This window comes from Bacillus rossius (genome assembly GCF_032445375.1).
Source record: "Bacillus rossius redtenbacheri isolate Brsri chromosome 4 unlocalized genomic scaffold, Brsri_v3 Brsri_v3_scf4_1, whole genome shotgun sequence".
Classification (NCBI taxonomy): Eukaryota; Metazoa; Arthropoda; class Insecta; order Phasmatodea; family Bacillidae; genus Bacillus; species Bacillus rossius.
The window spans coordinates 24,976,928-24,992,460 of record NW_026962010.1 but is presented as its reverse complement, the minus strand read 5'-3'; the positions used below and the strand labels follow the sequence as shown (position 1 = coordinate 24,992,460).

At 35.2% G+C, this 15,533-nt stretch overlaps 1 protein-coding gene across 2 annotated transcripts in view; it reads right to left on the bottom strand.

Annotated features, from left to right (window-relative positions):
• LOC134541654 (sorting nexin-2) overlaps positions 1-15,533 on the bottom strand; it is a 105,554-nt gene that overhangs the window by 49,555 nt on the left and 40,466 nt on the right. For both annotated transcript variants that reach the window (XM_063385242.1, XM_063385244.1), the window contains one exon: positions 4,075-4,281. In XM_063385242.1, the coding sequence (XP_063241312.1) occupies positions 4,075-4,281 (207 nt within the window). The remainder of the gene's footprint in view (positions 1-4,074; positions 4,282-15,533) is intronic.

Below are 15,533 nucleotides of genomic sequence, written 5' to 3'. Positions count from 1 at the left end.
TACTGCAGTTGCTGAGCGTGCCATGAAAACGTTACCCCACCTAAAGAAATTTGTTAGTGAAGTTTCTATTTCATCTGTCTTTCAATGTAGGTAGTGGAAAGTGCTCTTGAAGATTATCTTCTAGAAGTAAAATTTACATTTTTCCACTCTTTGGCATCAGAGCTGGAATTGTTTCTTACAATGTTCCAAAGAAATTTGTTAGTGAAGTTTCTATTTCATCTGTCTTTCAATGTAGTGATAAGTGCTCTTGAAGATAATCTTCTAGAAGTAAAATTTACATTCTTCCACTCTTTGGCATCAGAGCTGGAATTGTTTCTTACAATGTTCCAAAGTGAAGCACCCATGGCACCTTTTCTGTATGATTCACTGGTAGACATTTTATTAGCTTTGGCAGGAAAGTTTATCAAACCAGAGGTACTGAAGAGCTTTAGGGAGAAACGCAATGTCTCGATTGGATGTAGATAACCAGGAAAATCTATTGACTGCTAACATCAAGTTGGGTTATGCAGTACGCCATGCCATAAAGAAAGAGAAAGTACCAGAAAAGTCTGTCCTGTTACTGAAAAATGATGTTAGGACTTGTCCAAAGGTTATGGTAAAAAACCTTCAAGACAAAAGTCCCCTAAAGTACAAACTTACCAGAGGAATTTCCTGCTTATGTCCGTCTATGGCTTTAATTTCTGGTGTGAGGAAACAGCGTGTGAAGTACAGTTTAGAATTGTCTTCGAAACAGGTGGCTATCAGGACAAGAAGCTGATAACATTGAGTGATCATATCAGTTGGTATGTTCCTTGCAAGATTCTGCAGCACTGTTCTCGTCTTTTTCTCGAGAAGTTGCCAAAACAGGCCTTCTAAAGTTTGTGAGGATGATGATGGAAATGCATCATTGGAAAGAGGATTTTCAGTGAATTCTAATCTGCTGACTGAAAACTTGCAGGAAGAAACACTGATTGCACAAAGACAAGTGTATGCCTTTGTTCAACGTTCTGGAGGTGTAGAGCATGTTGATATCATCAAGTCCATGTTACAGTATGTAAGAAATGCTAGTTGTAGGAGTAGGGAAGCCATGCAAACAAAACAAAAAGAAAAGGAAGCTACAGACAAGAAGAAGGCAGAAAAAAGAGTTGAAGAGGAGATCAAGGCATTGCAGTTTAAGAAGGCTCGAGTGTTGGATTTGGCTTGTTCTGAAGCAAGTGCTATAGACGCTAAAGTTGAGTCACTGCGAAATTGATGGGAGCTTTCTTTTACTAATGTTTTTTGCAAAAGTAAGTGTGTGAAATATTTGTAGCAGCATGTTTTATTTGCCATCAATTGAGTCACTTTGGCCACGTCTAGAAGAAGGTAATATTTTTACTAATTTAAGTAAGTTGAAATACTTTGAAACCCATCAATGTATTGTTATGCAGTTTTTTCAGTTTCGTGTAATGTCGTAATTAGGGATGGGACGATTCCAAAATTTTCGATTCCGATACCCGATTATCGATTCCTTAAAAAATCCTTCGATTCTCGATACTCACCTTGTTAACTTAATATTAAATAATTCAAATTCTATTTGCAACATTTTTTTTTTCAGCTTTCAATACACATATGATGTAGCATACATCATAAATTCATATTTATCAAATTTGAGTACACAACTAAGTTATTAACATTAACTCATATAAATGTTTACATCATTAGAAGTTAATGGCTCATGTCAAAGGGGTCAAACTAATCTAAAATTTGTTTTGTAATACGGAATAAACAATAAAAAAAAATTTTAAGCTTTCCTTGAGCAGTATATATTATTTTCGTTCATACAACTTGCCTAACTTAGAGAAGGGTACAAATTAACTAAAAAATTTGTGAAATGAAACAGTAACAAAATTAAGCAACAACTAGACAACTAGCAAATGAAAGTGTTGTACTTGATTGTGGTATTTCGGGGTTAAGTTACATTTAAGAAATACAAATTCATTCGTTGTTATTTCGGCGTTGTGGTAACGACCCAACAAAACCTATAAAACACTGACCAACCAATCATCATCGTCACACCATTCGAAAATGAATGTTTGTTTACATTTTTCCGCTTTTTGGCGCGATTTAAAATGCTTGTGCTGCCCCATACGGCTGGGTGACAAAGTAGAATGGTTCGCCCTGCTTGATACTACGACGCTGTTCCAACTATATGCCAGCGCCCCCGGCTGACGTGGTATGGCCACTCACGTAAGGCTGTTCCAAACACCGTTCGCCCAATCATCTGCTTGCTTTTGTATTTATCCGATGTCGCTGTTCCAAGCTGACGTCAGTGCCCCGAGCGGTGTGCGTGGACTTTAAAACGTCGCCTGTTTGTCTTATCTATCCTAACATTATGCCGGAAAGGAAAATAAACGCCGTAGTTTTGCGTATTTTTACAGTATATTTTTGGGTTCAACATTATAACGTGAGCGTGTGTAAGGTTTTGTTTGCTTTAGTGCATTTATGATTAATGTTCAGTGACGGCCATGTTGCAGTGTTTGTTTACCAGTAAAAGTCTTTTACACAGTATTTAAATTTCCCATAAAAACATTGCGATTTCGCATTTTAAAACTAAATTTCGTGGAAAAACGCTGTGTTGTGGCGATTTCGCGTGAAAACTATATTTTACGGTGATTTCGCGTTTATCGTTGTTTAATCGCAATCGCGAAAAGAACAGGCCCCTTCTATACGCAGTGATAATTTTTTATAAATAATTTTTGTACTTTGACTTGTGTATAACATCGACCCAAGTTTTAGATATTGTTTATTTGGGGAAATATGACTGTTATATATGCATCTAGTCAGTCATAACCCCACTCAGAGTCGTTAAATAATTGTATCACAGATTTGCAATGTTGTGAAATGATTTCTTTTGCTACATGCGGGAATCGACTTTTATCATCGATTCTCGATTATCGATTATTTAAGTAGAATCGGTAGGTATCGATGAAATTGGGAATGGGTTTTCCCATCCCTAGTCGTAATTGTGTTAAAGAAAACCTGGAAAAATTCAGTTTTAGACCTGGAAAACCTGGAAAAATCAGGGAATTTTATTTACTAGATCTGGTAGACATCCTGTATAGATGAAGATAATTAAGTAACCAATATGCTAGTGACTGTGGATAATTTTACATTATCTCCTACTGAATTTATGAATCTTTTTTGTTTGGACATATTTGCGATCAGTTAAAAAATCATTATCATAATTTTTTTACGTTAACCTACACTACAAAAAAAAACTTCTATGCAAAGCACCATACTAACAATTTTGTAGAACTCGCTGCAGTAACAATTTCTTAGAATGGGCTTAAAATATCCATTTCAAGAGAATTATTGTCCATTGAAATGCACGTCAGTTTTATTGTCCGACTAGCTGAGAATAATAATGGCGCACGTGAAGTAAAAACAAATGATAAGTGATGAATAAACACAGACGAAGCACCAGTTACCACAGATGCACCATAGTTACCGTACATAATCTAATATACATTGGCCAATTTGAATGTAATGGCACGGCTACTTCATCCACTGAGCATAAGCACAATAGTATCATACAAACACCCTGAATATTCTTGTTTTAAGCATGCAATATGTAGACCAATAAATTTGAATATTTAAATTAACAATAAAATTATTTTTAAAGTGAATTTTTTTTTCATTTTTATTTTACAAATTAACATCCTAAATATTTTGTCTAACTGCAATGCAACTGGACAAACAAATATTAGTTTCATTGTGCTTCATAATATAATCTGAAAGAGATAATTCTAATTTATTTATAAGTACATACGTACTAGTTTCTTACAAATATTTAGTGATAAAAATTCAGATAGTTAAGTTACATCAAAATTTAGAGTTGTAAAATTATTTTGTAAATCTAAATATTGTAGGTTAGTACTAGGCTATTATGCAGTTAGTACTATGATAGTGATTCTAAAACCCATCATAGGATACTCTATACAGTGTGCACTTTTGTTCCACTATATTCTGTTGGTTGGGATTTAAAAAAAAGATGCAATGAAGTTCCACCGACTACTAAATGTTTTGCCACTACTCGACATGGTACTGGTAATGTACCTTCTCCTCCACGTCGGCGAGCTGGGAGAGGGCGCGGGACAGGGACGTGTGCTCCTCGCAGTTGCCCAGCATGGCCGCACTCTTGGCGAAGGCCGAGGTGAGCAGCGCCAGGTCCTTGCGGTGCAGCACCAGGGTCTCCACGCTGGCGTGCAGGCGTCGCAGCTGTGCGTCCAGGCTCTCCACCTGCTGCGTCTTCTCCTCGAACCACTGCGGGGCAGCACAGGCCCTGCACGCTCTCCCTTCCTCCCCGCCGCCCCCTCCAACACCACGAGTATTCCTACCACAAGGAATGTTCAGTGGTGGATTTAACTTAACTCTACAGAAATTATCACAAAATACAAAAGTGTTTGGAGAACAGACTCCATAAACATAGACTACGAATTTTACTTTTTTGTATAAGGGTTACTTGTTATCAATAAGAGTTTGCATGATTAGCTACACTAAGCACTAAGATACATAACCTTAGTACATACATATAAATTTTTTAAATGTGGCTACGTAAGATAAAATCACAAAAGCTGTAAGTGTTCCTAAATACATTATTTCTAGTGTCTTATTAGTAATGCTGATAAGAGACCAAAAGCAAATAACATACTTCCTTTAAAACAATGGAGAGCATTCTTGTGTCAAGTATTTCATTAAAAACACAAAGAGTTTAGAACAGGTTAGATACCGGTATCGGACTTCCACCAATATTTATCTCTGAGCTAACACCAAGGTATCAGCACAGGCATCAGAGATATGGAAATAAATAATGTGCTGTACTTAGTTTTCTTTTAATATATGTACTGGTATTGATAAAAAATGCTTATTAAAGCAAAAGTTTCTATAAAATTTACCTAAAATTCAGTTAATTTGTAAATGTGGCAGTATTCATAATTCTATTGTGCAGCAATCTGATGTGCAACACTGTACAACACATACACTGTCGGCAGCATGCCGGGCTGGGCTGAGCCGAGTGACTGGCCAGTGGCGTGGTGCAAGAACAACCCTCTCCCACAGCCACCCCGACCTTCATTAAGTTTACTCGACAGTGCAGAGAAGAATTTAAAATAGATCTTTCTTAATAGATTAATAATTTTGGGTAAGTGAATTTACATGCTTAATATTCTGACCTGAGCATTTAATTTTTCTGTGGTTTTAATGTTAAAAATTTTTGTCAACAAATAACATCCCACGCAGACAGAGATATCCGTGTGTGCGGCATGAATTCCTTTCTCACGCCTTTTCAGCTTCGCCTACCTGTCTGTCCACCCTCTTGAAAATAAATAGGTTGATCTGTCACAATGTCCTTCACTACAAAACAGAGAACAAGACTAAGCTGACAAGATTTTCAGTGGCAGTCATATTTTCAACAAGGCACATGTGAAGCAAATATGGAAAGTGAATAGAATGACTTAAAATGCAATTTAGAAACAGAGACTAAACTTAAGAAAGAAACTTTGTTACTTCAAAAAGCAATACTTTCATATCAACCTTAAATTGCTGAATTGCATTCTGCTTTATATATATAATTTTGGACTTTTCACCAGGTATGGAATTTGTTCCTTTGTGAAGAAAAAAAATGTAATCAATAAAAACAACTTGCATGTGAACATGTATGTAGTCTGATTCACTCAACCTTTTCCCCTAGCCTTATTGTGATGACTAGCCATGTGTGTTCCCGTGGGAGGAAGGTTTTGTAACAAAACTTTCAAGTTGCCTGTGACACCTGGACATTAAACTGTCGGCTAGCACTAGACCTGGCCAGAGCACCTGGCAAGCAAGGTTGGTGGCAGCAGTCAGTGAGTGCTAGACTCCACACAGCGGAGACAGACGTGTCACTTCCTCTCCATTCCAACCATCCTTATCTTTCTTTTGTGACACTCCACCAACCCTCCATAGTAAAAAAAAAAATTTTTGGGATGGGAGTGTACGAGGTCATGCATAAAATTTTAAAATACATCCATTAGCATAGATAAAAAATTTTTTATCAAGAATATTTCTAGCTAAGTGAATAATTTTTGTTTCATAATAATTCAATCGAAACTCAAAACACCTCTATTTGCACATGATTATATGCAGCTGGTTGGTGGGAAAAACATGTTTTTTTTTTAATTATAAAAATTTGGCCAGACAAGAATATTATGCTGTGTTTGTCATAGTTTTAATAATATTTTTATATTTTTAGAATTATTTTAATTACATATTTGAAGGCAAATCTTTAAAATTATTTACTAACACAGTTGAACTATACAAGTTTAACAGAAGAGATATTTACTTACCTAATAAATGTTAAACTAAACTTGTTTTGAATTTAGTTTTAGAAATAAAAGACATTACCCAAAACATTCAAAAAATAAATATTTAAATTGTTTATTCATATAGTGTGTGGCTAGTAATTACAAAATGTTGATTGTAGAATCAGGAAACAGTGGTGATATTGAAGAATCTGTAGAGGTATCGCGGTGTTGGAAATTTTTATCAGTAATAGGGTTAATTAATACAAAGGCACTACAGGGACCTAAGGCACTGCCTTTCCATGAAATTATTTGTAAACTATTTACAAAATTTCAAGGTTTTGAACTGAATGAGAACAATTGTGATTTACTGGACGTCATAAGGCCAAACACACTTGGCAGGCGTAGGTTTCGCTTACCGCGTCAAGATGGTATGATGTATGACAGAAATTTCTTTCCATGTAAAAGATTTAACTACTATATCTGAAATTTGAAAATGTTCAGGTAACATACAGCTTGTAAACTCATGGTTTAAAAAGCATACATTTTCACCCTGGATCTAATATAATCAGTCAATACATAACCTCATAATACCTAAATATTTTAGTAGCATAAATGTGCTTTTAATATTAAAGGATTCTTTGAAATCATGGTTTATAATAATGTTATAATCATTATGCAAGGAGAAATTTTGTAATGTTCAATAGAACTATTAGTTATTATTAGTGGTGTGCGGGATCCCGACTTTCGGGAAGAACTTCCGGAGGACATTGCTTTTTTTCCCGTCAGGAGGGAATAATATTGTTCCTGGTATTTTCGGGAAAAACCAAAAATTTCTCACATTTGAGCTTCTATTAACACATTAACAGCAATCCATTTGGCTTACAAGAAAAGCACAGACTACAAATATTTATGAAAAATTGCACGTTTTATATTTTTACCGCCCCATGTGACACCTTTAATACAATCCATGGATCAGGGAATTTGAGTGGTTAAAGAGAAGATTCAGAAGAAAATATGTCGGCTCTCTGTTGGACAAAACAGAAGAAGGATGTAATGAAGGATGTAATGAAAAGTTTAAACACCCAAGATGCTATCTGCACCGTTGCTGCAGCTTGGGACAAAATTAATCAAACCACCCTTCAGAAGGCTTGGAAATTTTTTTTGGCAATCATTGAAAAAAAGAAGAACCTGAGACTGATCATGAGCCGACCGACAGAAACAAAAGTTGAGACAGACACCACAGAAATACATATTACAAAATCTACAAGTGTTTCAGTGTGATCTCCATATGACAGATGTAGAAGAGTGGCATGTTGGGGCTGATGTTTCAGAAGTTACCAATGAAGATCTCAACTACCACCATATCATTGCTGTCGTGCAGAACAAAGCCGAGGAAGAAATTGACTCTGATGAAGACGAAATGGCCAGTGACAACATAGTGAGTCATTCTGCTGCTAAGGATGCCTTTGAAGTTGCGCTGAAATACATAGAGCAAAATCCAGAAGCAACACCTATGGATGTATTGTGAATCAAGATTGACAAAACTGAAACAATTCATTACTGAATTCTTTAAATAAGGTATGCTTACATTGTATTCATCTTCTCATTTATAATTTAACAGTAAATGTTTGAAATGTATACAGCAACCTTTTTACAAATAAATTTGTATTACTGTACATACTGCATAGCCAGGAAAGTTTTTTTTTGCTCCTACGGATATCCGACCTTCTGGCTGTTTCGACCATGGCCCGGTCCCGTCATGGTTGGATATGAGAGGTTCTACTGTATTACAAAAATTATAAGTTTGCTCTCATGCTCTATAGCTTATAATGTATTTTCCCGATTTTTCCCGATTTCCCGAGTGAAATCTGATTTTCCCTCCCGAATTTTTCCCAAAGCTCAATTTCCTTTCCCGCACACCTTTAGTTATTAATGACCAACAGAATATGCATGTGCATAATTTATGGTAAATACACTTTATAATATAATATTTCTGTGGAATTGCAACATAATCCATAAACATGCATAAATAATTCATGAACCTACTGGTCTTTATGCCCTGCACATGCGGACTTGCGGCACACAGGCCAGCCTTTGTGATTTTAGTTTTAACTGCACGACTCCTGGAAGTTACTCTAAAGAAATCCAAGTCTAAAGGCACTACACCAGCCCCCCGTCCTCCCTTTCCTTTCCTTCTCTCCACTCAGAGGCCTGGGAAAATATTAATCCCATTAAAGCCACAAAGTCTGCAACATCAAACATACCTGTTGCTCCTCATGCGAAATGAAAAAAAGAAAATATCTGATGTAATCAAGACACAGCCACACTTACATAACTTACATTAAAATGATAACAATTCTCATGTAAACCAACAAGTTACAGTAAAACTCTCAAGATGTTCCCGCACAATACGTTTTCCCGTTTATAACGTTTAAATAATTATTCCCGGTATCACTTCCATGTATACCTATGTTAATTTTTCCCATTAAAAACTATTGCATTTATAGATGCTTCCTGCATATAACGTTCATCATTTCAGGAATAAAATGTAATAAAGTTTATCTTTACACTCTTAAACTTTATTTATAGATAAACTTTTAGACAATTGTTTCATAATAACAAACATGACCGTCAAAACCTTTGCCGCATGCATAATGCTGTTGAGATATATTTTTCGACCAATCACCTGCTTGCACACGTATCCTTTGTGAGACTGTTCCATCTGTACATTTACCTCATTCGAGACAATGTAGACGAATATACAACAAAAATAAACCACTAGCCATTCGCTGACCTGATTGCGTGACATGTGATGCAACTGGTACAGCAATATGAGGAGACAATTCAGTTTCATTGTTTGTTGAGCACTATGGTAAAAATTTTATATGGTAGACGTAATGAACATTTTAGTTTACTCTGCTAGCTATTTTTTCTGTTTTTGGCCGAACTTACACAGTATTTACCCGTAAATTGTGCACAATTGTTTTGTAAAACATGTGTTAAAAAATCATGGTATGAGGCTTATTCAAAACTTCACAACGCCGCATGGCAACGCTGCATAGTGCACAGGTTCCTTCAAGCTAAAAGGCTGGCTGACATGCTACTGCTTAAAGGAACAATGGACATCTTGCATGTAGATTGTGCTTTGTGATTTTGTTTTTCTGTGAGAAAACGTTTCAATGATTGCCGAAAGTTTGCGGTAGCGATCATCTACGCCTGCTGAAAAATCTAATGATAAAAAACGTTCAGGATATGAAAACTAGTGCCTTGGGTAGAAAAAACCTCGCGGAAAATCATATATATTATTGGTGGGGGGAAAAAATTGGTTTTGAGTGATGGTGTTGTTGCAATAAATAAAAAGTTTATTTGAAAGGTGAGAATTTGTAACATGTGCTTCCTCAGCAGTTTTCAATATATTTTGTTTATAATCTTTCTCACATGGCATTGATCTTGGTCGTCCGTGAGATGTTTATAGCGCTTCACTGCTGTGAACAAAACAGCTATGATCGGTAGCCATTACATTCATGGATTTTTTTATTCTGGTCCATCATGGTAAACATATTATTCAGAGTTAATTTATAAATAAAATCTTTATTACCCAGTATATTTACATACATGTATTTACAAAAAAAAATTGTACTGAAAATATTTATAAATTTTGTAATACCCTTTAAGCAAAATTAAAGAATGCTGCAGAAACATAACCACAAAGGTTAAGACCAGTACCAAGAATGCTAACTATGCTGAAGTTAGCTCTATTTGCTGGATATATTTACCGCCCGGGTGCATCATTGTACAGAGAGCTTGGGACAACAACCTATGCAATTACCCGCAAATAAGGCAAATTCTGTCCCGGTTTTTATTTTTTTACATTAACATTTATAATGATATTGACTAGAGCTGGGTCGATCACCTGTTTTGCCGATCATGCCGATGCCGATCATCTGCTGCCGATCTTGCCGATCTTCTAAGCCTATTAGAGCCTTTCAAGTACCTCTGAATTGATTAATTTTAAACAACCTGAAAAAAAACTGGAAATGTGTGGCCTCTCCAAGCAACATCACAGGATTTAAAATTTACAGTTTTTTAATGTAAGTGTGAATTACTTAAGGAGAGAATTTCAAATTTAAATTTTCAATACTAATTACAATTACAATAGTGCGTTAAAATGTAATAAGGACAAACCAAATCTTTACCTAATCACAACTCCCATCATTCTGTGATCCGTGTGTGCCAGTAGACGTCAGCGATAATTTTATTGCCCTTCCTTACCCCCAGTGCCGCCAACAAAATTTCAATAATTCCAGATTGTAAGTTAATTTGTGAATACGAAATACCACTAAATGGGGAACAAAACTCTTCATCAACCAGGTTTTTATACAAAAGAAAAATAAGCTCTATTTCCCGCTAAACAGGATAAGAATATTAATTTCGCTAAACAAAACTTTCAATAGGCCATATTTAGAGAGAAAAAACTAAATAAATGAATTCCCGAAGAGGTAGTTGTTTACTAACCACGAGACTACTAGCGCCATTAATCCGTACAAATTCAGTCGCGTGACGCGCGTCACTAATCTAAGGCGTCACATAACCAACCTAAACAACAGTCGCCATTGCGGTAACATTAACCGTAAATGGTAAACAAATACATAGTTTTTGGTTCGTAAATGATAAGAACTAACTTTGCAAATAGTATAATGGAAAATTATTTTACCGAAAGTACCGTAAATATATGTGGAAATTTATACTTAGGTATGTAACTGTTCGATGTTTATAAAACTTACGCTTTTTGTTTATTTCAAGCCCTTTTCACAATACCGCGACGCGATGTGACGTGACGTCATACCAAACCAGCCAATCACAATTACATCGCCCGCGATGCGCGACAGCTCATTTGGCGACGAGGCTGTTTCGTCACTTCGGCGATGTAGCTAATGACGTCAGAAATAACAGCCAATCAGAAACAAGAAACTATGTATTGATGCATCTAAGTTATGTTAGTAAACAACACGTGGATTTTGTTCAATTGAAGTGAGCTTTGAAGAGCGTCTGATTGATGAAGTTCAGAAAAAGCCGTGTTTGTACGATGTTTCTAGTAACAAATATTGTAATCAGACGGAGAAAAATACCTAATGCTGGGTTAGAAATATATTATGGGCTTCGCGATTCCTATCCATAATTAAATGCTTCTACCAGTCAGTCAGTGTGCAAATATAACAACATTATGAATATACCACCAAAAACTTTTGTTTACAGCCATGTTGTAAAATATCCCCAGCAGAGTTCAGGCTGGTTCGGTTTTTTTTACCAGCTGCATGGCGATCGCGTCGCGCTATTATGAAATGCACTAGCCGGCGACATATATTTACGTCGCTGCCTTCGCTACATCGCATCGCCAGATCGTGTCGCATCACAGTATTGTGAAAAGGCCTTTATTGGTATATTTTTTTCGTGTGTGGGTAGTTTAAAGTTTAAATCCTATTATTTTTCGATGAATAATTGAATTTTCTTCCCGAAAAATACAGTAAAATACAACATGGAAAGTTGTTAGGTATAGGTAATTATTCAACGTTATAAGTTCGCAGTAGGAGACCAATGATCGGCTCAAATAATCGACTACGTTTTGCCGATCATTATGATAAAATTAACAAAATCAGCTGATTATGATCGGGGATCGGCATCGGCCCAGATCTAATATTGACAGACCTTAAGGGACTCCTACAGGTGTCCACCACCATTAAAAAATAAAATTCAAGAGGCAACCACCATACAGGTAGCATCAGTCTATGAGAGCTTCCCAATGTGTGGTTTTCATGGTATCTGTCACAAACATTATTTTTCCTCACCCACTTTGGCCATTGGTAGAGATGGTGATTTATAGCATTTAAAATAATAACATTTAGCATTTTGAATTTGAAATTGAGCATTTTGTAGCATTTTTAAAAACAAGAATAAGCCAATTCTCTAGTTTTACATCACTGAAGAAAAGAAATTTTTTTAAAAAGCATTAAATAATACTCATATTAATTATTAACAACCACATAAATAAAGATCTAGCACAACTGCAAAGATAGCCTATTTTGGCAGGTTTCCAAACATTTTAGCACTTATGAGTGCAATATATTGAACAGATACTTAAAATTACAATAAATATTTTTTTAGCTGTGTTCATGGCCATAGTTGATGTAGAGTGCACAAATAATGTTATTGAAACTCGTTTTTTAAATTTGTTTTTCTGTTTTTTTCTTCTTCAATTTTCGCCTTATTTTGGTTTTTGATCATGCCAGAAACCATTGCTTGCCGTTTTACCGACGTTTTTTCTTAATCAGACTTCTCGGTGAATCTTTTTTTTTGCAGCCTGATTTCCCCAGATTTAATGTGCTTTTCAAGTAGGTACATCTTTTTTTCTCCCACTCAAGACGGCTATTACATAAATTGCACATTAAAATATTCGTATCACTTTCGTAGAACTGTTCACTTTTGTATTCATTTATGCGATCGCGAATGGAAATGACGTTTCCTCCAATTTTTACCACGAGAAATAACAGTATACAACACATTCACGAGTATGCACGTATTTTTAAACAAGAAGCCTAAGATGTACATCAAGTTCTGTCCCTGCCCGAACACGCCCGTATATTCACCTTCGGCCAACATCGGGATTTGTTTTATTTTTGCGCAGGAAAAATGAATTCAAATATTTAAAGTGGTCGGTTAGGTTAGCTACATTAAAACACTTTAAAACACTATGGACGGTTAGTTAGGTTAGTATAGCTACATTAAAATAAACAGAGAAATATAAATATATATAAATAAACCCGAGGTTGGCCGAAGGTGAATATTCGGGCAGGGACAGAGCTTGATGTACAGCTTAGGCTTCCCATTAGTAAACACACCACCTTCCACAGACTACACAAGAACGTGGCATTCACGTGAAATAGCAGAAAATGGGACTTACAATTGTTAGCGCGGCGAAGCAGAGACGTCGCAATATGGTGGTCTAAAAACTTGTACACTGCAAGATGACTGACAATCTTCCAGCTAGTTGTTCTTTGCTTTGTTTACAATCGCGAGGCACGGATGGCCATTCTTCATTCAGTATTTATGAAAAATAGTTAAGAATGACGTGACAATAAGATACTTGTGCTGAATACGCCATAAAATGATGGTTTCTTTTGATACTGAACTGAAACGAAGTACAATCGGTAAATAAATTGTGTAGAGTGAAGACGAATCTAAGTTTTTTACCTTGATTTCACATTTATCTCAGAATAGTATAGATTTCGCATTTTATAGCGGAAAAAATATAATTTAGCATATTTTCGCATCTATTTAGCGAAAACGAAAAATCACCATTCCTAGCCATTGGTAATGATAGAGCTAATACATAAGGCCCTTCCTACAGGTGCCTACTACCAATAAAAAAAAAAATTAGAGAGGCAAACACTGTACAGGTTGCACCAGGGCCTCTTTAGGTTCTCAAATGTGTGGTTTTCATGATAACTTAAAAAATTATTCAAAATTTTGAATAATTAATTCCATAATAAACATTTAAAATTAATGTCATGCTTTTAACACACAACAAATATTTGTGGAAACGGAATCCCCACAAATGGTTTAATTTTAAAAGAGAAAGCTGAACAAATAGAGTAGTATAACCTAAGTATGTCATTTTAATGATTTTTTTTTATGTAGCAACTGATCTTTAAGATTTCCCTCTTAAGAAGTTTTCCCAGTTAATAAATTCTTATCATCCGTCCCTTGCAAAACATCTTAAGAGTTTTACTGTAATTGACAACTGATCCAGAAGCTTTACTACTACGGCTGTGTAAATATTTTTTTTTAGTTCAAATTGAATATGAATGTAAAATTATTCACGAATATGAATATTAAATTTTAATAGTAAGAATGAGAAATAGAATCCAGCTAAAAAATTTTTTCACAGCATGTAATAACTTCTGGAGAATTAGACAGACAATAAAGTGAAAGGTTTAAGTCAGCTACAATAATTTTAAGGAAAATGTCTTAAATATACAATAATTTTTTTTTTAATTATGCAGCTAACTTAACCTAATCTAACCTAATTAGTGATGGGTCGATTCCGGTTCCGGAATCTGTCGGTTCCACCGATTCCAGTATAATTGTGGGATTCAGAATACAATGGTTTTGGAATCTACCATGACCGATTCCTGCTTTGTTTTTAAGTTTGCAAAATACATCTCCTACGCAACGTAAGAAAATATTAAAATGCATGTAAATATAATTTTTAAACTACATAATACTTTTTATGGAACTGATTTACGAATTACGGTGATTAACGTATTTATTTACTTGCACCGCCATTTTCCCTACAGTACAAATGCAGTATCTCTTTCCCGCTTTAAGCGAAAGCACTTCTCGGAAATTACGTTGCAGAAGCACTGCATTTAATAGTAAACCTTCAAAAATAATTAGACAAAACCATAAATGTTTAAAGAAAATTATGTAAATGTAAACGGCAAGTAAAATAATTGTAAACGTTAACTATTTGATCATGGCAGCTACATTTGCCATTGTAAACAACCTGGGTTCGAGTCCCGGGTAAGGCATGGGTGTATAATATATATTCTCATAATTGATAACGACTGGAAATTGAAGATTCAAGCTGCATATAATGACCCTTTGGCTATGGGCGAAAGCTGAAGGCCACATAACTATATAAAAAATATATATGTATATAATTTTTTGTTTGTGCTACCTGCCATGGTAAACCATACGGCCATGAACCAAATCTTTGGTGACGTGAACGTGAAAATTAATATGTTTCACATCTCTGCACTTTAAACTTTAAAGAATTAAAATGAAATAATTTTTAAATGAGATTTTACCCAAATTCACAGTGGATTACTGCGACCATATTAAAATAAGTTTAAAAGCAACATAACCAAATTGCTGTAAATCGGCGTTCTTGTGCGTGTTAAGCGATGTTCGTTTTACATTAGCTATATTTTGGAAAGGCAGTTGGCTAATCTGAATTTCCAAACATTGCTGCTGAAACATTCGTAAATTTTTATTACCAAACATAAACAATCTTTTGAAAGTAGTTGTACAGAATTGTTTCCGATAAATTTCTGAAATGAATTAAATGTTAACACACGATTATTTGAAGAGTTTAAATATTTTGTGTAAGAAAATCTCACCATAAAATGTGGAAACTTTGAGATGCTAAAACATGCACAGAACTTTCTTACTCAAGAA